At 47.5% G+C, this 24,106-nt stretch overlaps 1 protein-coding gene and 1 non-coding gene across 2 annotated transcripts; one reads left to right on the top strand and one right to left on the bottom strand.

The window, feature by feature from the left end:
* The first annotated feature begins 8,456 nt into the window (after window positions 1–8,456).
* LOC147124008 (uncharacterized) lies at window positions 8,457–23,831 on the top strand. The gene is made up of 2 exons (XM_086002729.1): window positions 8,457–9,392; window positions 23,784–23,831. Exons 1-2 carry the CDS (start codon window positions 8,457–8,459, stop codon window positions 23,829–23,831), a joined length of 984 nt encoding a protein of 327 aa, XP_085858855.1.
* trnat-ugu (transfer RNA threonine (anticodon UGU)) lies at window positions 18,703–18,785 on the bottom strand. Its single transcript has one exon. It is a non-coding gene; the product is annotated as a tRNA-Thr (tRNA).
* Window positions 23,832–24,106: the final 275 nt, after the last annotated feature.

Below are 24,106 nucleotides of genomic sequence, written 5' to 3'. Positions count from 1 at the left end.
CGGTCCATTATCAGAACATATCTGTTCCGGCAGCCCATTCCTGGCAAATATGGTCCTTAATACTGTGATGGTTTTTTCCGTGGTGGTGGAGGACATCTTTATTACCTCCGGCCACTTGGAGTGTGCATCAACTGCGATTAAGAACATTGAATCCATAAATGGACCAGCAAAGTCGATGTGCACCCTTTGCCAGGGAGATGAGGGCCACTCCCATGGATGTAGAGGGGCCTGTGGCAGAGCATTTTGGACCTTCTGGCATCCTAGGCAGCTCTTGGTCATGTCTTCGATGTCTCCATCGATACCTGGCCACCATACAAACGCCCTAGCTAGGTTCTTCATTTTCACTCCACCCAGATGCCCCTCGTGAAGCTCCTTTAGTACTTTATCCTGGAGTTTGGGTGGAATCACCACTCTGGATCCACACATCAAGGTTCCTCGGCACACTGACAGTTGTTCTCTTCTTTGCGAGAATGCTGGCAACAGTGGTTCGCCATGTGCTGGCCATCCCTTCACTGTTAAATCGTAGACCCGTGAGAGAGAAGGGTCATTTCTTGTCTCCCTTTCAATGGCAGAATTTGTCACCGGTAGACATTCCACTATGGTAGAGTGGAATATCTCTACTGGGTCTACTGTAGGTGCCTCTTCTATCGTTGGCAACGGTAGGCGCGATAACCCGTCAGCATTCCCATGCTGTTTTGACCCTTTGTATTCAATGTTGTATTGGTGTGCCCCTAGAAAAAGGGACCACCTCTGTAATCTTTGTGCTGTCATAATGGGAACATCTTTTTTAGGGTTGAATATGGAGATGAGGGGTTGATGGTCAGTCAGCAAGGTACATTTTTGTCCGTGTAGGTAATGGTTGAATTTCTTCACTCCCCATACCAGGCTGAGTGCTTCCCTGTCTATTTGGGCATAGTTACGCTCAGCTGAGTTTAATGAGCGTGACGCAAAAGCTATCGGCCGTTCTGAGCCATCAGGGAATTTATGGGATAATACTGCTCCTATGCCGTAAGGCGATGCATCGCACGCCAGTCTGATTGGTAGTGATGGGTTGTAATGAGCCAAAACTTTTTCGGATGTGATTAAGTCTTTACATTTATGGAAGGCACGTTTACAGTCTTCGTTCCATTTCCAAATCACTCCTGTCTGTAGAAGATCATTAAGAGGGTGTAGAATAGTTGATAAGTTCGGTAAAAATTTATGATAGTAATTTATTAATCCCAGGAATGACCTTAATTGTGAAACATTTTCAGGTTCTGGGGCTTTTATAACTGCTTCAATTTTTTTCAGGTGACTTATGCAACCCTTCCTTATTAATTATGTGACCACAATATGATATCTGATTTTGGAAAAATTCGCACTTGGGGCGATTTGCTCGTAGGCCCCGTTCTTTCAGCCTAGTGAGCACCTGCTCCAAATTGGCAAGGTGCTCGTTGTCGTTTTCTCCTGTTATAAGGATGTCGTCTAGGTAGCATTGAGTCCCCGGAATCCCTTGCAGGACTTGCTCCATAGCTCTTTGCCAGATAGCTGGAGCTGATGCTACTCCAAAAACCAGTCGATTGTACTGGTACAGGCCTTTGTGTGTGTTTATTGTGAGATACTTTTTAGAGGTCTCCTCAACCTCCATCTGTAGATAGGCCTGTGCCAAGTCAATTTTTGTGAAACGTTTTCCTCCGGATAGTGAGGCGAAAATATCTTCTATCCTCGGAAGAGGATACTGTACCGTGTGAAGGACCGGGTTTACAGTCACCTTAAAGTCCCCACAGATGCAAATTTTTCTCTGTTCCTCAGAGTAATTTTTCAATGCTTTTTTCATGACTGAAACGATGGGTGGTGCCCATTCGCTCCAATCTATTTTGGATAATACGCCTGACTTTTCCAAATTCTCCAGCTCTGCCTCGACTGCCGGACGTATTGCGTATGGCACCGGTCTTGCCTTAAAAAATTTGGGAATTGCTGTATTGTCCACTTTTATTGAGGCGGAGATGCCTTTCAAGGTTCCTAGTTTCTCTTGAAACACTTCTTTGGTGTTGGCCAAAATGTCTTTTCATCGTTCAGGTATGATGTCATCGTTGTTTTTTTCTTTATTGGTCACTGTCAGTGCCTGAATGGAGTGCCAGTCTAAACGTATCTTCCTTATCCATTCACGTCCCAACAACGGTGGACCACCATCTTGTAGAATGTATAAATACAACTTTTGTATTTCTTTGCCGTTGTATACCACAGGCACCTTTATTTTTCCTTTGGGGTATACTTTCTGCCCCGTATATGTTTTTAAGATAATGGATGTGTCTTTTAGAGGTATATGCGAAAATAGCCTCTCGTAATCTCGTCGATTTATTACGGTTAGAGCTGATCCTGTATCTAGCTCCATTTTAACTGGGGACCCTGCTATTATGAGGGTAACCCAAATGGTCTGGTAATCTTCATTGGCAATTACATTGTGTAATTTGAGAGAGCTTAGTCTCTTGTTCCCGGAGTCGCTATCGCTCTTCTGGTCTTTGGAGCTACTGTCCGTCATCATTTGTACCTTTCTGTGCTTTTCCTTATTGATTCTTTTCCCGTTAGTGGATTTTTTATTTTCAGATCGGCATACACGTGGAATGTGTCCCATCTTCCCGCATCGCCTGCATGCTTTTTCTTTGAACCAGCAATCCCTCTGGTCATGGTTGGATCTGCCGCAGCGATAACATCTCTCGAAACCCCGTGTCATTTCATGGGTGCCGAAGTCCTGTGGCCTTTGCTGTATCTTTGCCGCTCCTATTGCACTGAAAGCCTTGTCCAGTGTTAAATCTCTTCCAGAAGATACCTTTTTTTGTGTCTCTACACTTAGGGGATCGCAGATGAATTTGTCTTGCAGAGGATCTGCCAGTCCTGCCTCGAATTGGCAGTGTATGGTATCAACAATTTCCTCAAAATTCTTGTCCATCGGTTCGGCTGGAGTGATTAAGTTGCGTAACAGCTTGTATGTTTCTGTGCCCATTAGATCCAGAAGCACTGAAGCTTTTTTTTCATCTTCTATTCCATTTGCGGTGCAAAACACCTCCACTCTTTCTACATATGTGGTCCAATCCTCTATCTTGTTATCAAAAACATCAATATTGCCAAAGTTAGTCTCTGTTTCGCTATCAAAAGCATCAATATTGTCAGAATTAGGCATCTCAAAAAAAAGATATGGCGCTTCCCGCGCTCTTCTTTTTTTTTCTGTAGTAACGATATGGCGCTTCCTGCGCTTCCCCGCCGCTGCTACCGATAACAACGATGTTTTACTGTGGTTTCCGCTTATCCACTGCTGGAGACTTGTTCCCGAAGGAGGTCTAAACTCTGACCTGCTTGCCGCGCCGGCCGTCTCCCGAGTGCACCCTCCCAGTCCGTTATTGCTTGCCTCTGATTTCGCTGCCTGTCTCAGCTGTAGAGCCCGCGCTGGAGCCCCAGCCCGAAGCGCAGGAAGGATCAGCGCAGTACCCGCCACCAGCCCGGCCAGCTGGTGGAACCACAGTTTCTCTTACTTCCTTGAGTCTTCTGGACGCTGGAGGAATCGATGTCCTTGAGGTGCTGCTGAATTGCAGGTAAGTCCGTTTCCACTTCGTCGCCACTGTCGTGTCCGTGTGCAGATAAAGACACTGAAGACAGGAGTTGGTTCATAGGTATTTACTAAGCAAGTCTGGGGGTGGTTCTAAAGGATATACACAATACACAGGCTTATATAGCCCAAGTGGCAATTACCGGCATTACGCACACCTGGGGCTCTTAAAGGCACATACACCACAATTGCTCTTAAAGGCACATACACCACACTATGGGGCCCAGGCAGCTGACACTGCCTCCAACGGTGGAGCGATGAAAATCAGAATTGGAGGAGCGCAGAGACCTCGGAGGGTTGTAGGAAACCACAAAAGGCTAAAAGATAACTAAATGCATTCACGGTCTCCACATTGAAAAGTAATCTGTCGCATCTCTGAGTTCGTGAAGGGACAGATGTATGCTTGAAGATGTAACGGGCCAAGGTTGTTGACCGAACCCCAGACAATGCTGCAGCCCTGCTTGGGGAGAGCCATCGGGGCTGATGATGAGGTCCAGGGCAGAGAGGCTGCTCATCAGGCATTGCTTGCATCTGCACTAAAAGAAGATCGACCTCACACGATAATGCGAGGTGAAGGGACTTTGGACTGTGAGGCCATTTGCAGTCACCCCACTGAAAGTCAGCAGCCTTCCACCAGCCATGCTGCAGCCACTGAGGAAACACTGCGTGGCATCACCAGGATAGGCAAAGGCACACGCAAGACACTCACTAAGGGAATGCACAAGGGTGATTAGTTGACTTTTTGATATCATATTGGATGGATGGATGTATAAAGTTGGATTGGAAAGTTTGCTTTGTGGTGTCTTTTGTTTCAGCATCATAGCCAAGAGGACACTGTGGTGGTCAGTACAGAGAGAAGGTAAGGCGTGGGACAAATGTTGAAAGGAGAATTTGGGTTGTGTTCACTGGTACCGTAGGCGAATGATTTGATCCCGGATATCCTGACCAGAAAGGGGCTGTCTGGGTTGCCTCCTTCCTTTTTCCTCTTCTGCTTTTTCCTCTTCTGCTTCCTCCTCTTCTGCTTCCTCCACCCTCTGTGAGCAGCTTGTCCCCTTTGCTGCCTCTGCTCCATCTATTGTGATGTTGCAGCCCAAGGGGGGACTGCAACTAGAGCCTCCAGGAATGGGACCAAGTGTTGTCCTCAGAGGCTTTCCTTTAACAGCCAAAGCCTTGCAAACATCCAGCAGCACTCCCTGCACACTTCAATAACTTTTTATATGTATTGTACCAAGCCACTAATCCAATAAAATGTAAAATAAAAAGTCCAAAAGCAAAAATCTAAATTTACCTGAAAGATGTGTGTGTCCCTTTATGAAGCACTGACAGTGTGAGAGGATTGTTATTAGCCCTAGCCCCTTTCAGGCTACCCCGGATCAGGCGTATTCCCCAGTCATTCACCTTCAACTAAAGTTAGAGGTAGTCGAATCCTAAAGATGCTTAATTGGGTCTAAAGATCCAGACTATCTCTCCCTAAAGGAAAGGAACAGCCTGAAGATGTTACCATCCTCCAGATAACACTTTTAATAAGTTTAGCCAGACTGTAACCTTCCGGATATTATGAGGGTCCGGAAAACTCCTCCAGAATTCTGCAACTCTTCACCAAAGAGTGTATAGAGATTGAGTTCGCGAGTTTGATACAGAAGTACTATGTGAGACAATTCTGAAAAAATATAGATTTATTAAAGAACCAACATGTAACTTACAGCTGGTGATTCAATCGCAACATTAACAGTTCCAAATACAGAAAACTTGCAATCTTATTATCAGAGATCCTTATTCTCAAATCTTAACTTTGGTACATTTTTACATTTCTTAGTCTTATTCCAGGATATCCACCAAAATCAAATACAAGTACCTTGATCCCCGAGATAGAAAGAGTTGAAGACTTGCAGAGCTTGCCTCTGAAGCCTGAGAATTGCTTTGCCCCTTCAAGCGAATCTGTCTTCCCATTTGAAAGTCCAATTTTTATACTCTTTTTCAGTGGTATATCATTTGAAGTTTTCTGCTGATGTAAGCTAATTTTCTCTAGTCATTTTTCTGCTGACCCCTGCTATTCTTACAGTCAGTTCAGCTGGTAGCTTGCAGAATTATGTCTGCTGTGTAGGTGTCTCAAGCTTATCATCAAAAATAGTTGTAACTGGTGCATCTATTAGATGTCATTCTCATCAAAGTCTCCTGTTTGTATCTTTTGCATTTAAAACACCTCAACTGGTTGCACCATTGTCTCCTTAGCTACCTCAGTTGGTTGCAACACATAATCGTGTCTCCATGTTTCATTTGATGTCAGGTGTTTCTTTTACTTGATGTCATTTTCACAAAAGCACATGTTCTTTTAATGTTCTGTGTTTCTTTCCGAAGTGTTGGTTTATAACACTTAAACAGGGTATAGAATTGTGTTCTTTCCAATGCTGCAGACTTTTAGGAACCTCCAACCTTCTACTTCAATAAGGCTATTGTCTCAGTGTCAACAACTTATCTTATCTCAATATCCTGTATGCTGTTTACAGCTTTTGATTGTTAAGGTTTCCAGACTTCCAAACCCAGTATGGAGTTTCATAGGATGGTTTATTTTTCTGAAATGGCTATTCCTTCACAAGCATCTCTGTTGTACTGCTGCACGCACGTCCTTCCATGTGTGGTTTGGAGAGGGGGGTTATCAAGACTGGTAACATAGAAAATCACAGATCCTGCATCAATTCAGGCATTGCACGCTGATTGACGTCACAATCTGCATCATTTCAATGTGGGAGACGTGTGCTGGTAACGGCAGCGCTGCCGACCTGCCCAAAATGGCGGCTGTAATATAAGTGGGTAGAACAAATGAACGACAGAGACATGATAAGTTACTAATCAAGATGCATGTTTACTAGGCAAGAGCGAACTGAGCATGCTCATACTAAACCATGTGACAAACCATGTGATAAAACATTACACTGCTTACCCCTTTAAAAAAATGTACATATTCCCCTTTCAAATACAACAAGACTATGGTCCCACCTTTCCCAGCATTACATGTACCACATAACATAACATAGAAACATAGAAGATAGGAGCAGGAGTCGGCCATGCGACCCATCGAGCCCGCTCCGCCATTTAATGAGATCATGTCTGATCATCCAAATTCAGTACCCTGTCCCTGCTTTCTCCCCATATCCCTTGATCCCTTTAGCCTCAAGAAATATATCCAACTCCTTGAATATATTTAATGAACTGGCCTCAACTGCCCTGTGTGGCAGAGAATTCCACAGGTTCACCACTCTCTGGGTGAAGAAATTCCTCCTCATCTCAGTCCTAAATTGCTTACCCCTTATCCTTAGACTGTGACACCTGGTTCTGGACTCCCCTGCCGTCGGGAACATCCTTCCTGTATCTAGTTTGTCTAGTCCTGTTAGAATTTTATAAGTTTCAATGAGATCCCCTTTCAGTCTTCTAAACTCCAGTGAATATAAGCCTAATCAACCCAATCTCTCCTCATACGTCATTCCTGCCATCCCAGGTATCAGTCTGGTGAATCTTCGCTGCACTCCCTCCATGGCAAGAACATCCTTCCTCAGATTAGGCGGCCAAAACTGCATGCAATACTCAAGGTGTGGCCTCACCAAGGCCCTGTACAACTGCAGCAAGACTTCCTTGTTCCTGTACTCGAACCCTCTCGCTATGAAGGCCAGCATACAATTTGCCTTCTTAACCGTCTGCTGCACCTGCATGCTTACCTTCAGCGACTGGTGCACAAGGACACCCAGGTCTCGTTGCACTTCCCCTTTTTCCAATCTATTGCCGTTCAGATAATAATCTGTCTTCCTGTTTTTGCCATCAAAGTGGATAACCTCGCATTTATCCACATTATACTGCATTTACCATGCATCTGCCCAATCACCCAACCTGTCCAAATCATACTGGAGTTTCTCTGCATCCTCCTCACAGCACACATGCCCACCCAGCTTTGTGTCGTCTGCAAAATTCCTAGCTGTTTTTCTTTTAAATCAACTACAAATCCTAAAAACGAACTACAAATCCAGTTTAATAACAGGTTTACAGAGCCTTCCTGATCACTTATCAAAAGGTTTTGGAGCTGATCCAATTTTTGGACCATTTTGTTCTGGTACCGAACTCAAAGAAATAGGTACCACCACTCTGTTTCCCCACTTGATACAACCTCACTCTCAGGTCAATTCAGTACAACGGTTATGGAATGGTTTCAATTCTGTGTCCAGACACTGATCAGTTCATCCATTCAAGGTGCTTTCATACACTCTTTTCAGTACCGCGTCCTTTTGAGTCTCACTTGCAATCTCAGTTGCATTCACGGGAAAGGCTTTGTCAACTGCACCTAGCATGAAAATCTCACCTTCACTCCCAATACACGAGTCGTCATGTGACAACCTGGAAAAGGCATCTGCAATTGTGTTTTGCTTTGAAGTGCGATATTCAATCGTGTTGTCATATTGTGACAATAACACTGCCCAACGTTGCATTCTAGGTGCGGCCATTGCAGGGATGGCAGAGGCAGCAGCGGGAGCAGTGGACCTGCGAGGGAGCAGCGGCTGTGCGCGAAAATAAAGGTCGGTGATTTTCAGGCCCAGTCGAGCAGCGGCAGCAGCAGTAGCGGCAGCAGAATTCGAGAGTGACGTCACAGTACAAAGAGTGAGCATGGCCAGGTGAATATTTCTACTACTCTTATAGTTTGACAGTTAAGGTTTACAGTTTATAAGGTTTTAAAGGTCTTAATTTTGTGGTTTATAGTTGCTAAGGTCTCGGTTGTGTAGCGGGGAGTGCTAGTAAACAAGGGCCTTTGAGTATATCATTTAATTGTAGTGTAATTAGTGGTATTAATTTGATTTAATTTAATTTAGGTTAATTAAAAGGGTAAGTTATGGCAGCACAGTTTGGCCCCGTGGCATGCACTTCCTGTACTATGTGGGAAATCAGGGACACTTCCTGTGTCCCTGATGACTATGTGTGTGGGATGTGTATCCAGCTGCAGCTACTGGCAGACTGCATTGCGGCACTGGAGTTACGAATGGATGCATACTGGAGTGTTCGCGATGCTGAGGACATCGTGGATAGCACGTTTAGGGAGTTGGTCACACCGCAGGTAAAGGCTGCACAGGCAGGAAGGGAATGGGTGACCACCAGGCAGAGTAGTAGGTGCAGGCAGGTAGTGCAAGGGTCCCTTGTGGCCATCCCCCTCTCAAACAGATATACCAATTTGGATATTGTTGGGGGAGATGGCTTATCGGGGGAAGGCAGCAGTAGCCAACTTCCTAGCACCATGGGTGGTTCTGCTGCACAGGACGGGAGGAAAAAGAGCGGGAGAGCTATAGTGATAGGGGATTCTATTGTAAGGGGAATAGATAGGCGTTTCTGCGGCCACAAACGAGACCCCAGGATGGTATGTTGCCTCCCTGGTGCAAGGGTCAAGGACATCTCGGAGCAGCTGCAGGGCATTCTGGAGGGGGAGGGTGAACAGCCAGTTGTCGTGGTGCATATAGATACCAATGATATAGGTAATAAATGGGATGAGGTCCTAAAAGCTGAATATAGGGAGTTAGGAGGTAAATTAAAAAATAGGACCTCAAAGGTAGTAACCTCAGGATTGCTACCAGTGCCATGTGCTAGTCAGTGTACAAATAGAAGGACATTTCAGATGAATACGTGGCTAGAGGAATGGAGCAAGGGAGAGGGATTCAAATTCCTGGGACATTGGAACCGATTCTGGGGGAGGTGGGACCAGTACAAACTGGACGGTGTGCACCTGGGCAGGACCGGGACCGATGTCACAGAATCACAGAATCACAGAAACCCCACAGTGCAGATAGAGGCCATTTCGGCCCATCGAGCCTGCACCGACACATATCCCACCCAATCCCCGTAACCCCTACACCAACACATATCCCCATTTAATCCCCCTAACACTAAGGGTCAATTTATCATAGCCAATCAACCTAACCCGCACATCTTTGGACTATGGGAGGAAACCGGAGCACCCGGAGGAAACCCACGCAAACACGGGGAGAATGTGCAAACTCCACACAGACAGACAATTAAATTAAATCAAATCAATACCACTAATTACACTACAATTAAATGATATACTGTCCTAGGGGGATTTAAACTAAAATGGCAGGGGGTTGGGAACCTGTGCAGGGAGACAGATGAAAGGGAAGCAAGGATAGAAGCAAAAGGCAGGAAGGAGAAAAGCAAACGTGGAAGGCAGAGAAATCAAGGGTGCAAATCAAACAGGGCCACAGTAAATAATAATTCTAAAAGGCCTAAGGGGGAAAATTCAGTATCACCCCGTTTGGGGCCCCATTACTGGCCGTGCGCAAAGCTTAGCGCCTGGCACTAATTATTGCCTCCAACGGCAAACTTGGCTTTTATCACCCCTGGAGGTGATTGGAGTACCAAATCAGGTGCTTCACAGCTGTCTTAAGGTGCAAAGGCCGAGGAGCGAGGCACTAGCTCAGAGCGTTGGCGAAGCAAGGAAGGGCAAATCAAAATGAATCTGTAAAGTGCTGCTCAGTACCCAAAACTCCTTCACACAGCGTTGAATCTCTCCAGAAGTCTCTCTCTCACTCAGAATGCGTGGTGCAAAAATGTCACCAACAAAAAAAGGCAGGAAGTGGTCGCCTTTAATTAGTGCACCCCCAGTCCCTTTCTGACTGCAAAACGCTCCCCTCAACCTGTCATTGCTAGCGGCAGGCGGTAAGGCAGGGGGCACAACTCAATATCCAGTCCGGGTCACTACCCGTGCATTGCGCACTCGACTGATGTCACGATCGGCGCAGGAGATCGTGGCGGTAGTGTTTAGTGCCGCCGCAAAATGTCTAGTTAATTTCGCGAGCAGCGCAAACATCGCCGCGCCCAGGCGCAAGTTGATTTGCACCCCATTAGCGCCCTCTTAAGGTGCTAAAGGGAGGCGCAAACAACTGAATTGTCCCCCTAAGAGTGGTAAAAAAAACAAGCCTGTAGGCTTTCTGTCTTAATGCAAGAAGCATTCATAATAAGGTGGATGAATTAGCTGTACAAATGGATGTAAATGGATATGATATAATTGGGATTACGGAGACATGGCTCCAGGATGACCAAGGCTGGGAAATCAACATCCAGGGGTATTCAATATTCAGGAAGGACAGGAAAAAAGGAAAAGGAGGTGGGGTAGCATTGCTGGTTAAAGAGGAGATTAACACAATAGAAAGGAAGGATATTAGCTCTGATGATGTGGAATCTGTATGGGTAGAGCTGAGAAATACCATGGGGCAGAAAACGTTAGTGGGACTTGTATACAGACCCCCAAACAGTAATGCTGAGGTTGGGGATGGCATTAAATGGGAAATTAGAGTCGCGTGCAATAAGGGCACAGCAGTTAACATGGGTGACTTTAATCTACATATAGATTTGGCTAACAAAGTTAGTAATAATACTGTGGAGGAGGAATTCCTAGAGTGTATACGGGATGGTTTCCTGGACCAATATGTCGAGGAACCAACTAGAGATCAAGACATCTTAGACTGGGTATTATGTAATGAGAAAGGATTAATTAGCAATCTTGTTGTGCGAGGCCCTTTGGGGAGGAGCGATCATAATATGATCGAATTATTCATTAAGATGGAGAGTGAAGTAGTTGACTCAGAGACTTGAGTACTGAATTTAAATAAAGGAAAGTACAATGGTATGAGCCGTGAGTTGGCTAGGATAGATTGGGAAGCGTTACTTAAAGGGTTGACGGTGGATAGGCAATGGCAAACATTTAAAGATCGCATGGATGAACTACAGAATTTGTTCATCCCTGTTTGGCATAAAAATAAACCAAAAAAGGTGACTCAACCATGGCTAACAAGGGAATTTAGGGATAGCATAAGATCCAAGGAGAGGACATATAAATTGGCCAGAAGAAACAGGAAACCTGAGGATTGGGAGCAGTTTAGGATTCAGCAAAGGAGGACAAAGGGATTAATTAAGAGGGGGAAATTGTTGGGATTGAAGGCCGATAAATCCCCAGGGCCTGATAATCTACATCCAAGGGTACTTAAGGAAGTGGCCCTAGAAATAATAGTTGCATTGTTGGTCATCTTCCAAAATTCTATAGACTCTGGAACAGTTCCCATGGATTGAAGGGTAAGTAATGTAACCCCACTATATAAAAAAGGTGGTGGAGAGAAAACGGGGAATTATAGACCGGTAAGCCTGACATCGGTAGTGGGGTAAAATGCTAGAGTCCATTATAAAAGATGTAATAGCGGAGCACTTGGAAAACAGTGACAGGATCGGACAAAGTCAACATGGATTTACAAAAGGTAAATCATGCTTGACTAATCTACTGGAATTTATTGAGGATGTAGCTGGTGGAATAGATAAAGGAGAACCAGTGGAAGTGGTGTATTTGGACTTTCAGAAGGATTTCAATAAGGTCCCGCATAAGAGATTGGCGTGCAAAGTTAAAGCACATGGGATTGGGGGTAAGGTACTGCCTTGGATAGAGAACTGTTGGCAGACAGGAAGCAAAGAATTGGAATAAACAGGTCTTTTTCTGAGTGGCAGGCAGTGACTAGTGGGGTACCGCAGGGATCGGTCCTAGGGCCCCAGCTATTCACAATATATATTAATGATCTAGGCGAGCGAACTAGATGTAATATCTCCAAATTTGCAGACGACACAAAGCTGGGTGGGCGTGTGTACTGTGAGGAGGATGCAGAGAAACTCCAGTATGATTTGGACAGGTTGGGTGATTGGGCAGATGCATCGCAGATGCAGTATAATGTGGATACATGCGAGCTTATCCACTTTGGTGGCAAAAACAGGAAGACAGATTATTATCTGAACAGCAATAGATTGGGAAAAGGGGAAGTGCAATGAAACCTGGGTGTCCTTGTGCACCAGTCGTTGAAGGTAAACATGCAAGTGCAGCAGGCCGTTAAGAAGGCAAATGGTATGTTGGCCTTCATAGCAAGAGGATTCGAGTACAGGAGCAAGGATGTCTTGCTGCAGTTGTACAGGGCCTTGGTGAGACCATACCTTGAGAATTGTGTGCAGTTTTGGTTGCCTAATCTGAGGAAGGATGCTTTGCCATGGAGGGAGTGCAGCGAAGATTCACCAGACTGATACCTGGGATGGCAGGAATGACGTATGAAGAGAGATTGGGTAGATTAGGCTTATATTCACTAAATTTTAGAATAATAATAGGGGATCTCATTTAAACTTATAAAATTCTAACAGGACTAGACAGACTAGATGCAGGAAGGATGTTCCCGATGGCGGGGGAGTCCAGAACCAGGGGTCACAGTCTAAGGATAAGGGGTAAGACATTTAGGGCAGAGATTAGGAGGAATTTCTTCACCCAGAGAGTGGTGAACCTGTGGAATTCTCTACCACACAAGGCAGTTGAGGCCAATTCATTAAACATATTCAAGAAGGAGTTAGATATTTTTCTTAAGGCAAAAGGGATCAAGGGATATGAGGAGAAAGCAGGGACAGGGTACTTGTTTGATCCGTGATTCTGAGAGTATGATGTTTTTCAATAACTACACGGATGCTGTAACTTAACAATCAACAGGTGTTTACTGGAGTAGGGTAGTCTCAAGACTGGGGGTACAGAGGCATACTCAAGGCTTATATACAGGTGTGGTCACTGCCGGTACTACAGTATACAGGAGCTGTAAAAGTAGTTCTCTCTTAAAGATACATACACTACAATTCCTCCCCTTTTAGATTAGCTGTACCCATAATATTCAAATAACAATTAACACTTTAACATGCACATTGACAACAATAGTCCATTTATAGATACAGTCTTTGGGGCGGCTTCCTGATCCTTTCGGGATAGCGCCTTTCCTGCGGTTCTTGTTCTTGGTGCGGAGGCGATTCTGGCCCCTTTTTGTCGGTTAGTTCATCGGTTTCCACTGCTACTGGTTCTGAGGTAGATGCTACCGGTATGTCGGGTTCATCCCCAGGCACACGAGACATGGGGTTGACTCATTCCTGTGATGCTAAGATCTGATCGACGTGGCGTCTCACAATGTTCTCCCCAACATCTACTGTGTACATTAATGGCCCCTGCCTTGTGCATATCGTTCCGGGTTGCCATTTCTCCGTTCGGTAGTCACGGGCCAAGACTGGTTGTCCTACGTTGAAGCTCCTTGTCGGCTTCTCATTGATGTGCTGGAATTGTTTATCCTCAACATTTCTTCGCACATTTGGTCTGAGCAAATCCAGATGAGATCTCAACCTTCGGTTAAAGAACATCATGGCCTGGGTCTGGTTGGTAACTTCATGTGTCGCATTTCTGTAGGCTAATAAGAAATTGTCCACCTTATGCTGTAGTGGAATTTCGTCGTCGCACATGGCCTTTATCGCCTTTTTAAAGGTTTGTACGAACCTCTCAGCCAATCCATCTGTGGCTGGATGATACAGGGCGGATGTGTAATGCCTTACCCCATTCCTTCTCATAAATTTCCGAAACTCTTCGGACACAAGCTGTGGTCCATTATCAGAGCAAATCTGCTCCGGCAAGCCGTTCCTGGCAAATATGGTCCGTAGGACTGCAATCGTTTTCTCTGTACTGGTTGAGGACATTTTTATCACCTCAGGCCATTTCGAGTGAGCATCCACTGCTATTAAAAACATTGAGTCCATGAATGGACCAGCAAAATCAATATGCACCCGTTGCCATGGAGAGGAGGGCCACTCCCATGGGTGTAGAGGGGCATGTGGTGGTGCATTTTGGACCTTCTGGCATCCTGAGCAGCTCTTGGTTAGGTCCTCGATTTGTTGATCGATTCCCGGCCACCACACATAAGCCCTCGCAAGGCTTTTCATTTTCACCCCTCCCAGATGACCTTCATGAAGCTCATTTAGCACTCTCTCCATTAACTTGGGTGGAATCACCACTCTGGATCCACACATCACTGTCCCCTGGCATACTGACAGCTGTTCTCTTCTGGATGAGAATGCTGGCAACAGTGAGTCGCCATGTGTTGGCCATCCCCTCACTGTCAAATCATATACCTGAGACAGCGTCGGATCATTGCGGGTCTCCTTCTCTATATCCGCGTTAGTTACTGGCAATCGTTCAATTATTGACAAATAAAATATCTTGATAGGGTCCACAGCTGGTGCTTCCTCCACAGTAGGCAGTGGCAGGCGTGATAGCCCATCAGCGTTTCCATGCTGTTTCGTGCCTTTATATTCTATTTCCTATTGATTCGCCCCTAGAAACAGGGACCATCTTTGTAACCGTTGTGCAGTCATAACCGGAACGTCCTTCTTTGGATTAAAGATGGAGACAAGTGTTTGGTGGTCAGTCAGCAAGGTGAACTTCTGCCCATGCAGATAGTGGTTGAATTTTTTTACTCCCCATACTAGGCTGAGGCCCTCCCTGTCAATCTGGGCGTAGTTGCGCTCGGCTGAGGTTAGTGACCGAGACGCAAAGGCAACTGGCCTCTCCAACCCGTCTGGGAATTTGTGCAACAGCACCGCTCCAATACCATAGGGTGATGCATCACATGCCAAACGAATTGGTAGTGCTGGGTTGAAATGGGCCAACACCTCTTTTGATGTGATCAATTCTTTGCACTTCTGGAACGCTCGTTTACATTCGTCATTCCAATTCCATGGTAACCCTGTTTGCAGTAGGGTGTTCAGTGGGTATAATACGGTAGACAAATTTGGTAAGAACTTATGGTAGTAGTTTACCAGCCCGAGGAACGACCTCAGTTGTGACACATTTTCCGGTGCTGGAGCCTTGACTACTGCCTCAATCTTTTCAGGGGACTTATGTAACCCCTCTTCATCGATAACATGGCCACAATACGAGATCTGCTTCTGGAAAAACTCGCACTTGTGGCGATTAGCTCGTAGCCCATATTCCTTTAATCTGGTGAGCACCTTCTCCAGGTTGGCGAGGTGATCACTGTCATTTTCGCCCGTAACCAGGATGTCGTCCAAATAACACTGGGTCCCTGGAATCCCTTGCAGGACTTGATCCATCGCCCTTTGCCAAATAGCCGGAGCCGATGCTACCCCGAACACCAGCCGGTTGTATTGGTAGAGACCTTTATGAGTGTTGATCGTGAGGTATTGTTTTGAGGCTTCTTCTACCTCCATTTGCAAGTACGCCTGGGCTAGATCAATTTTGGTGAAGCGTTTACCTCCAAATAGCGAGGCGAAAATATCCTCAATTCGTGGAAGCGGATATTGTACCGTGTGATGGACTGGGTTCACTGTCACCTTAAAATCCCCACAGATGCGGACCTTCTTTGGTTCCCCAGGCGTATTACTCAACGACCTCTTCATTACAGGAACGATGGGTGTAGCCCACTCGCTCCAGTCCACTTTGGACAGTACTCCTGAACGTTCCAACCCTTCCAGCTCTGCTTCGACGGCTGGTCTGATCGCATAAGGCACTGGTCTGGCCTTAAGAAACTTTGGGCTTGCATTTTCCTCTATTTTAATCGTTGCTGTTATGCCTTTTAGTGTTGCGAGTCCCTCCTGGAACACTTCTTTTGCGTCAGTTAGCATTTTTGACAGTCGTCCAGGTGTGACGTCATCATCCTTTTTGGCCTCAACCTTCAGTGCCTGTATGGAATGCCAATCTAATTGTATCTTCCAGATCCATTCACGTCCTAGTAGTGGTGGTCCCCCATCTGGCAATACATATAAGTCCATTTTAGGTATTTCCTGGCCTTTGTATATCACTTTCACCCTTATTTTTCCTTTGGGCTAGACTTTTTGCCCCGTGTACGTCTTCAAGACAATCTCTGTAGCTTTCAAGGGTATATGTGAAAATAGCCGCTTGTAGTCCCTTTGGTTTATGACTGTTAGGGCTGATCCTGTGTCCAATTCCATTTTCACTTGGACTCCGTCTATCTTGAGTGTAACCCAGATAGTCTGGTGATCCTCCATTTTGATTACCTTATGTAGTTTCAGACAACCCAGCTCCTTGCTTCTGGAGTCTGTATCACTTTTCTGTTCGTCTGAACTACTGTCCATCAACTTATGTACCTTTTTGTACTTCTCCTGTGGAGATTTCTTGCTGTTGGTTTTCTTCCCAGACCTGCAGACTCTTGCTATGTGTCCTGCTTTTCCACACTGTCTTCACACTTGGTCCGTGAACCAACAATCCTTCTGGTCGTGTGTTGTTCTGCCGCAGCGATAACACTTCCCTGTTCCATAGGACATTTCATTGGTGCCATATTCTTGCGGTCTCCGTTGTATCTCTGCAGCACCCCTTGCGGCTGCTTCGTGTGATACTGCCATGCTGAAAGCCTTGTCCAGCGCAAGATCCTTTTCTGATAGAAGCCGTTTCTGGGTTCCTTCACTTTGAAGCCCACACACAAACTTATCCCTTAACGTATCTGCTAGTCCCACTCCAAACTGGCAGTGTTTTGATAGCTTGCGCAGTTCCGTTAAGTACTCAGCATTGCTTTCGCCTTTATGTTGGTTCCTTTTATGTAATTTAAATCTTTTTGCTATCAGCAGCGGTGTGGGGTTTAAGTGGTCCTGTAGGATTTCTACTATGCTTCGAAATTCTTATTCACGGGCTTCTCTGGGGTTATTAGGTTTCGCAGTAACCCATAAGTTTTTGCACCCATGGAATTTAACAAAACCAGTGCTTTCCTAGCATCTGGCACTTCATTCGCCCTGCAGTACACCTCAATACGTTCCACATATGTCGCCCAATCTTCGACTTCATTGTCGAACGTAGAGATACTGCCACTCTTCGGCATCCCTGGGTGTGATTTAACTGTCAAAAATGGCATCTCCCGCGCTCTCCCTTCTTCTCCGCTGGCACAAAATGGCATCTCCCGCGCTTTCCTTTCTTCCCGCTCTCGCCCTTCTTCTCCGCTGCGGCTTCTAAAAATGGCGTCTCCCGCGCTCTTCCTTCTTCTCCGCGGCTCAATGGCGTCTCCCACGCTCTCCCTTCTTCTCCCCGCGGACACTGTTCAGCCCTTGGGCACTGGCTGTGCTCTGCGCATTTTTTCTTTTCTGTGCGCCTTTCCCGTTTCCGCCGCTCAGTCCTGAACCCGGCTGCTGCTTTACCCTCTCTCTCTCCGTTTTGTTTTTCCTCGACGCCGCTCGGTTTACAACCCCCGGCTGCGCCCTGTGCGCTTCACCCTCTCTCTTACCCCGTCGACGCTGCTCGGCTTTTTGTCTGCCGTCGGTCGGCTCCAGCCGCCGCTGTCCGGGAAGGGTCTGCGCTGTACCTGTTGTTAGTCTGTTGCTGATCGTCGTGGCTGGGGAACCAAGCCCGGCTCTCCACAGCCTCCCCTGTGATGTTCACTCTCTGCTGGATGACTGGGCGGTTGCTCGTGGTCGACGCCCGTGCTTCTGGCCTCGACTTTCTTCCCCCACCCTCCCGGAGTGAATCCTCGAAGGGAAATGCAGAGTTGCAGGTAGATTCGAATCGACACTCGTCGCCACTGTTAGATCCGTGATTCTGAGAGTATGATGTTTTTCAATAACTACACGGATGCCGTAACTTAACAATCAACAGGTGTTTACTGGAGTAGGGTAGCCTCAAGACTGGGTGTACAGAGGCATACTCAAGGCTTATATACAGGTGTGGTCACTGCCGGTACTACAGTATACAGGAGCTGTAAAAGTAGTTCTCTCTTAAAGATACATACACTACAGTACTGAATTTGGCTGATCAGCCATGATCTCATTAAATGGTTGATAGGCTCGAGGAGCCGAATGGCCTACTCCTGCTCCTATCTTCTATGTTTCTATGGCAGATTTGCGCCCCAATATTGCTAGGAGCGGTTTGTGATCGGTTATCAGGGTAAACATTCTGCCAATCAGGAACTGTTGGAATTTCTTGATTCCAAACACTATGGCGAGTGCTTCCTTTTCAATTTGCGCCTAGTTTCGTTCGCTCTTTGTGAGGGTTCGTGATGCGAACGCGATTGGTTTCTCTTGGCTGTCATCCATTACGTGGGTTATGACAGCTCCCACACCACATAGCTGGAAGCATTACACGCTAACTTAAGCTCACATAAGAACATAAGAAATAGGAGCAGGAGTAGGCCAATCGGCCCCTCAAGCCTGCTCCGCCATTCAATAAGATCATGGCTGATCTGATCTTAACCGCCAATCCACTATCACAGAATAATGAGAGAACCCGCTGCGAGCAGGGCTCGAACCTGCGCGGGGAAACCCCATTGGATTTACAAGTCCAACACCTTAACCACTCGGCCATCGCAGCCGCGCTCTGTGTCGTAGTGCACAAGTAGAGCATCGCTAGAGAGACTTCTCTTACAAACATCGTAAGCTTCCTGTTGTGCTTTCGTCCACTTCCACTGGACATCCTTCTTGAGGAGCTCATTCAATGGAGCTAACTTGGTCGCTAACTCAGGTAAGAAACGTGCGTAGTACTGGACCATTCCAAAGAAAGATCTTAACTCAGACATGTTCTGTGGCTTTGGAGCATTGATGACAGTGTAGAAATAGGTGTATTCCTAACAAATAACAGAGCTTGACTCGGAAGAACAACAAACAGGATTTTAATGTTGAATTAGATGAAGTACAGCAAACAACGTAGATCAATGCAGGAGAGTCGTGGAACAGGTCTTTCCCCAGTGGGGACGCCACGAGGACTGACTAGGTAGTCCGGAGGTTTGCGCGATGATGTCATCGTGTTTGCGTCGTGACGTCATCGCCTTGCTCGCGTTTCTCATGCTTGGGGCGTCATGTGACTTGCGACGTGATGTCATTGCATTTGCCCGCGCTTGGGGCGGTCACATGACTCGCGTGATGGCATTATCACATTTACCCGGCACCCGGCATTGGAGCTGGCCGTTGCGGCCGAAGTCGCGGGAGCGGGAGGCTGAACTGGGCCGACGATTGACGCGGGAGTGGGAGGCCGAGCTGGGCCGGCGATTGCCGCGGGAGCAGGAGGCCGAACTGGGCTGGCTCGCGCCTGGGTGAGTCACGTGATGTGCAATGTGACGTCATTGCATTAGGTCGCACTCTTAAAGGGGCAACGGCCCGAACAGGTAATCTATATATATATACATAGGTAAGTTAAAGGGAATTATGTATCATAAGTAAGGGACACCCGGTTGTACCGCTACATGCGCCCCCCCAGAATTCGCTTTAATGAATGACAAAAGGTGAGGTAGTCTGACGAGCCTGTCGGAACGACTCCTGCAGTCTCAAGACGGAGACTGTTGGGTGGCTGGTGGTCAGGCGGACGATCGTAACTGATGTGCTGTAACGCCAATGGGTGGTCGGTGGTCTCGGCGGTCGTGCTGTCTGGACTTGGCGGGCGAGGTCGAAAGGTACTGGTTGTGAACGGATCCTTGCATGCATCGTGGTGAATAATACGTATCCAGCCGAGCGAAGGACCGCGGCGTCATGGCGAATACGTATTCAGCCATGCGAAGGACCATGGAGACACGTGACCTCTGCAGCCCGTGGTTCGAAGCGGGCGCCGGGGCGAAACAGCAGGCCGCATCACAGTGACGGGCAGGTTGGGCAGACGCAGACCATGGCTCTGTTGTTGTTGGAAAAAGTCCCCAGTCTGACGGAATCTGCAGGAACGCCAAACGGGCAATCCAGGAGGACTTGGCGGGCGAGGTCGGTGAACTCGCCGACAGGTGAGCGAAATCTTCGGCAGTCTGGAACATACGGAACGATGCATGCCGTAGTGCTACGATAGTAACACAAAAGAGAGTGAACCGTTGCTGCGTTGATCAGTGATCGGTGATGAGAGCAACTTTCGCGTAGCCGATCGCGGCCGCGGGATGCCCGTTGGACCCGTCGTCGATGTTTGCAGCATCAGCAGATGTTCGCACTTGTTGAGGGGAACACTGTAGAGAGGGCGGCAACGCTTCGAGTTGTTGTTGATTTCGGGGGAAAACTGCCGGGAGGGCGGCAACGCTTCGCTTTCGTGCCGAAAAGCGTGGTAGAAAACACAACCAGCAGACTGACGGGCTGGTGCATCGTCGGCGGGGAATGAGTCTTCGTGTTTCACGAGGGATGGGTCCTCGTGGTTTGCGAGGGATGGGTCCTCGTGGTTCGCGAGGGATGGGTCCTCGTGGTTCGCGAGGAGTGCGTCCTCATGGTTCGTGAGGAGCGAGTCCTCATGGCATCTCCATGGGGGCGCGCTCCGATCTTGTGGGCCCGAAAACCTGCGGAACCTGCGCTTGGAGGGATGTATACTTGCTGTTGCGTTGGGAGAAGTCGTGGAGGCGGACGATCCATAAGGCGGTAGAGCTGACGAATACGGAGACCTCGTTGGTCTGTGCCACATCAATGTTCTTGGTGAACGGGGCTTCTACCTGAATGAAGCACGAGGGCGGTTGCTGCTCCCTGAATTGTGGTAGCAACAGCGAAACGGCTGGTGCTTCCATGGCGTGCTTCTTTTGTGAAAATCGTTCACAAAAATCGGGGTCCGGCTGCGTTTCGTTCGTGAAAAACGGGATCACCTCCAGGATGCGCTTCCTTTGCGAATACGTTCGCAAAGACGGGGTCGCCAATGTAGGAATTGGTGGTCGTCGGTTGTTGTTCGTCGGTTGTTGTTCGTCGGGCTCTGCTTCTGTGAAACCGTTCACAGAGACGGGGTTCAGGCTGTGCGCGTCGGCTGTGAAAAACGTTCATGGAGACGGGGTCACCAATGTAGGTTTTGATGAAGCGGGAGGCTGAGCTGGGCCGGCGATTGACGCGGGAGGCCGAGCCGGGCCGGCGATTGCCGCGGGAGCGGGAGGCCGAGCTGGGCCGGCTCGCGCCTGGGTGAGTCACATGATGCGCGACGTGACGTCATTGCATTAGGTCACACTCTTAAAGGGACAACGGCCCGAACAGGTAAATATATATATACATATAGGTAAGTTAAAGGGAATTATGTATCATAAGTAAGGGACACCCGGTGGTACCGCTACAACAGCATCACCCTTTTACTTAACTGGTTGCAAGCCATTTGCATTAACTTTCAGACCAAGGTACACAACCATGGGCTGCACAAATATGCATTTGCTCCTCTTCAATTCGACATTGTGGGAATTCAACCTTTGAAGCATTGGCCTAGAAATTCAGTGCCCTTAGCACCGATTTTGCGGCGCTAGAGGGCCTAGCGCTGCAATTGGCGTCGGTTCCTAAATTGCCTGGCGCCCTTCCGCGGCGGTAGACCAGTAGCGCTGCGCCGGCACCGATGACGTCATCGGTGTGCGCAGCGTCCCGGTTGCCGTGGTAACCCGGCCCCAAGCCGAAATTCAGTTGCGGCCGCCTCGCCAGTGGCAGCCGCAACTAAGACTCCGGCAAACGAGTGTTGCCGGAGTCTGCGCCGGCGCTTTAAGGAGGCGCGGCGGCCGGCCGCTTTCCCGCCGGCCGCCTGCCCGCAGCTCCCTCCCCGGACTTCTCCTCCCCCCCCCCCGGAACAGATGCAAGCCCGGCACTTGTCCGAGGTGCCGGGCTCATTTTTGATGAGATTTGCGCGGGCCGCGGCCGGGTGCAGGCAGCTCCTCCTTAACGGAAGGAGGAGGCCTGCACTTCCCGAGCCTGCCGCACCGCAGCGGGCGCCGCAGCGCCGGAATAGCGCCGCAATGCGGCGCGTTGCGCCAGTTTTCAGGCGCTAAAACCCTTCAGTAGCGCCGGCAGCCGTTTGGGCGCGGCGCTACTGAATTTTTGGCGCGCGCAAAGGGCTTTAGCGCCGGCGCTAACTTCCGCCGCTAAAGCCCTGGCGCAGCGCAAACTCAATTTCTAGGCCATTAACTCTAACACGGCTAGATTTTCTTGCTCGCTGCTTGTTGCGATCAGCTCATCGTCTTGATTGCACAAGCAATTTGGAACTCCTTGCAAAATCTTATCCATCGTAGCCTAGAAGATTTTGAGGGAGGACTTTACACCATACAGCAGCTTGTTGTATGAGTACAGGCCCTTGTGTGTGTTGATAGTGAGATACTAGGTAACGGGTACTGCTCATCGCCAACTGCTTGGTTGTGAGTAACTTTGTAGTCACCGCACAAGCGTACAGTTTTGTCTGCTTTGGGCACTACCACAATCGGGGTAGCACATTCACTTTTGTCAGTTTTTACTAGCACTCCGTTCTCTCTCAGTTTCTCTAGCTCTTCCTCCACCTGACTTTTCAACGCACAGGGTACCGGCCTTGCTTTACAATAGTCAGGCTTCACATTGAACTTGATGCGGATATGCGCGCCATACCCAGTGATGCCCTCATAATTCTTCTGAGACCATGCTTATATACTTGTTCAGCATTGTGTCAAGTCGCTTCTTTGAAGCACCTCCACTGAAGATGTTTTTCCAGTCTAGTTTTAACTTTCTCAACCAGTCTTTGCCCATGAGATTGGCCTGTTGTTGTAACTCGCTACAATCATAGGCAGCTTTACTGACTGGCCATCGTGCTGAACTGTACATTCCATTTGTCCACATGTCTCTAGGAGTTCTCCAGAGTAGGTTTTTAACTCTACATTACTCTTTGTAAGTGGTATTTGATTAAACTTACTCTCATATGTGTCCTTACTCATGATAGAGCAGTCCGCCGCCGTGTCGATACACCTATCAATATATTGCTCATTGATCAAAAGTTTTATACAAAAGTCTTTCTCACAACTGCTAGCGTTGCCGCTAGTGGAAGAGATACTGTAGATGCCAAGTCTTCAACATCAGGTGTGGTCACTTCAATATTGTGAATTCCTCCATTTTGTTGTCGCTGCTTTGCATTACCAGTAGAATGGTTCTTACTTCCTGATTTAGATCTGGCTCTGCAAACTGTTGAAATATGGCCTTGTTTCTGGCAGTCAAAACACTTCGCATTTCTGTATTGGCAGGACTGGTGTGTGTGTTTTCCATTACAGCGATAACAATTCACTGAACTGCTCTCACTGACATGCCTTTGACTCGGTCTCACAACTTTAGGTTTGGCGGTGGCTTTGTGATTGTAGGCCTCAGCTGCACTAGTCACTTGAGTTGGACAGAGCTCCCTAGCATTCTTAGATGCCATTTCCATAGATAGGGCAATTTTGCATGCTATTTCAAACGTTAGGTTCGGAGTGTTCAGTAACTCGGACTGTGTGCGCTCAGCCACCAGTCCACACACAAATTTATCTTGCAATGCACGATCCAAAAATATGCTGAAGTTACAATGCAAAGGCAGGTTCTTAAGAGCTACAATGTACTCACTGATGGATTCACTTTGTTTTTGATTTCTGGTACCAAACTTATAGCTCTCTGCTATTTCTAACAGCTTTGGGTCGAAATAGTCCTCGAGTTTCTTGACAATGTCTTCAAATGATGCATCCTTCGCTTTCCCAGGCCCGAGTAGATTTGTCAACGTTCCATAGACATCTGGCCCGATCTCTGTTAGAAAAATTGCTTTTTTACGTTCATGAATTACTTTATTTTGAGCTTGAACATTCTCATCTGCAGCTTCGGTCTCAATAATGTTATTGGCCATAAAAATCATCTCCATCCGCTCAATGTAGTAACTGAATGGTTCACGAGCTCGGTCATACAGGCCAAGGCTTCCGATGAATCCCGTAGGTGTGGCCATGATTGTCCCGATCCCGT

The sequence above is a fragment of the Somniosus microcephalus genome, chromosome 1, assembly GCF_052327205.1.
Source record: "Somniosus microcephalus isolate GS21.2 chromosome 1, FLI_Smic_1.0, whole genome shotgun sequence".
NCBI classification, from domain to species: domain Eukaryota; kingdom Metazoa; phylum Chordata; class Chondrichthyes; order Squaliformes; family Somniosidae; genus Somniosus; species Somniosus microcephalus.
This window is presented reverse-complemented; position numbering and strand designations above follow the sequence as displayed.

Coding starts and splice junctions, on each gene's coding strand:
- LOC147124008 (XM_086002729.1), top strand. CDS start 8,457: ATGGCAGCACAGTTTGGCCCCGTGGCATGCACTTCCTGTACTATGTGG. Junction 9,393..23,783: donor AGAATCACAGAAACCCCACA/GTGCAGATAGAG, acceptor TATTTCTAACAG/CTTTGGGTCGAAATAGTCCT.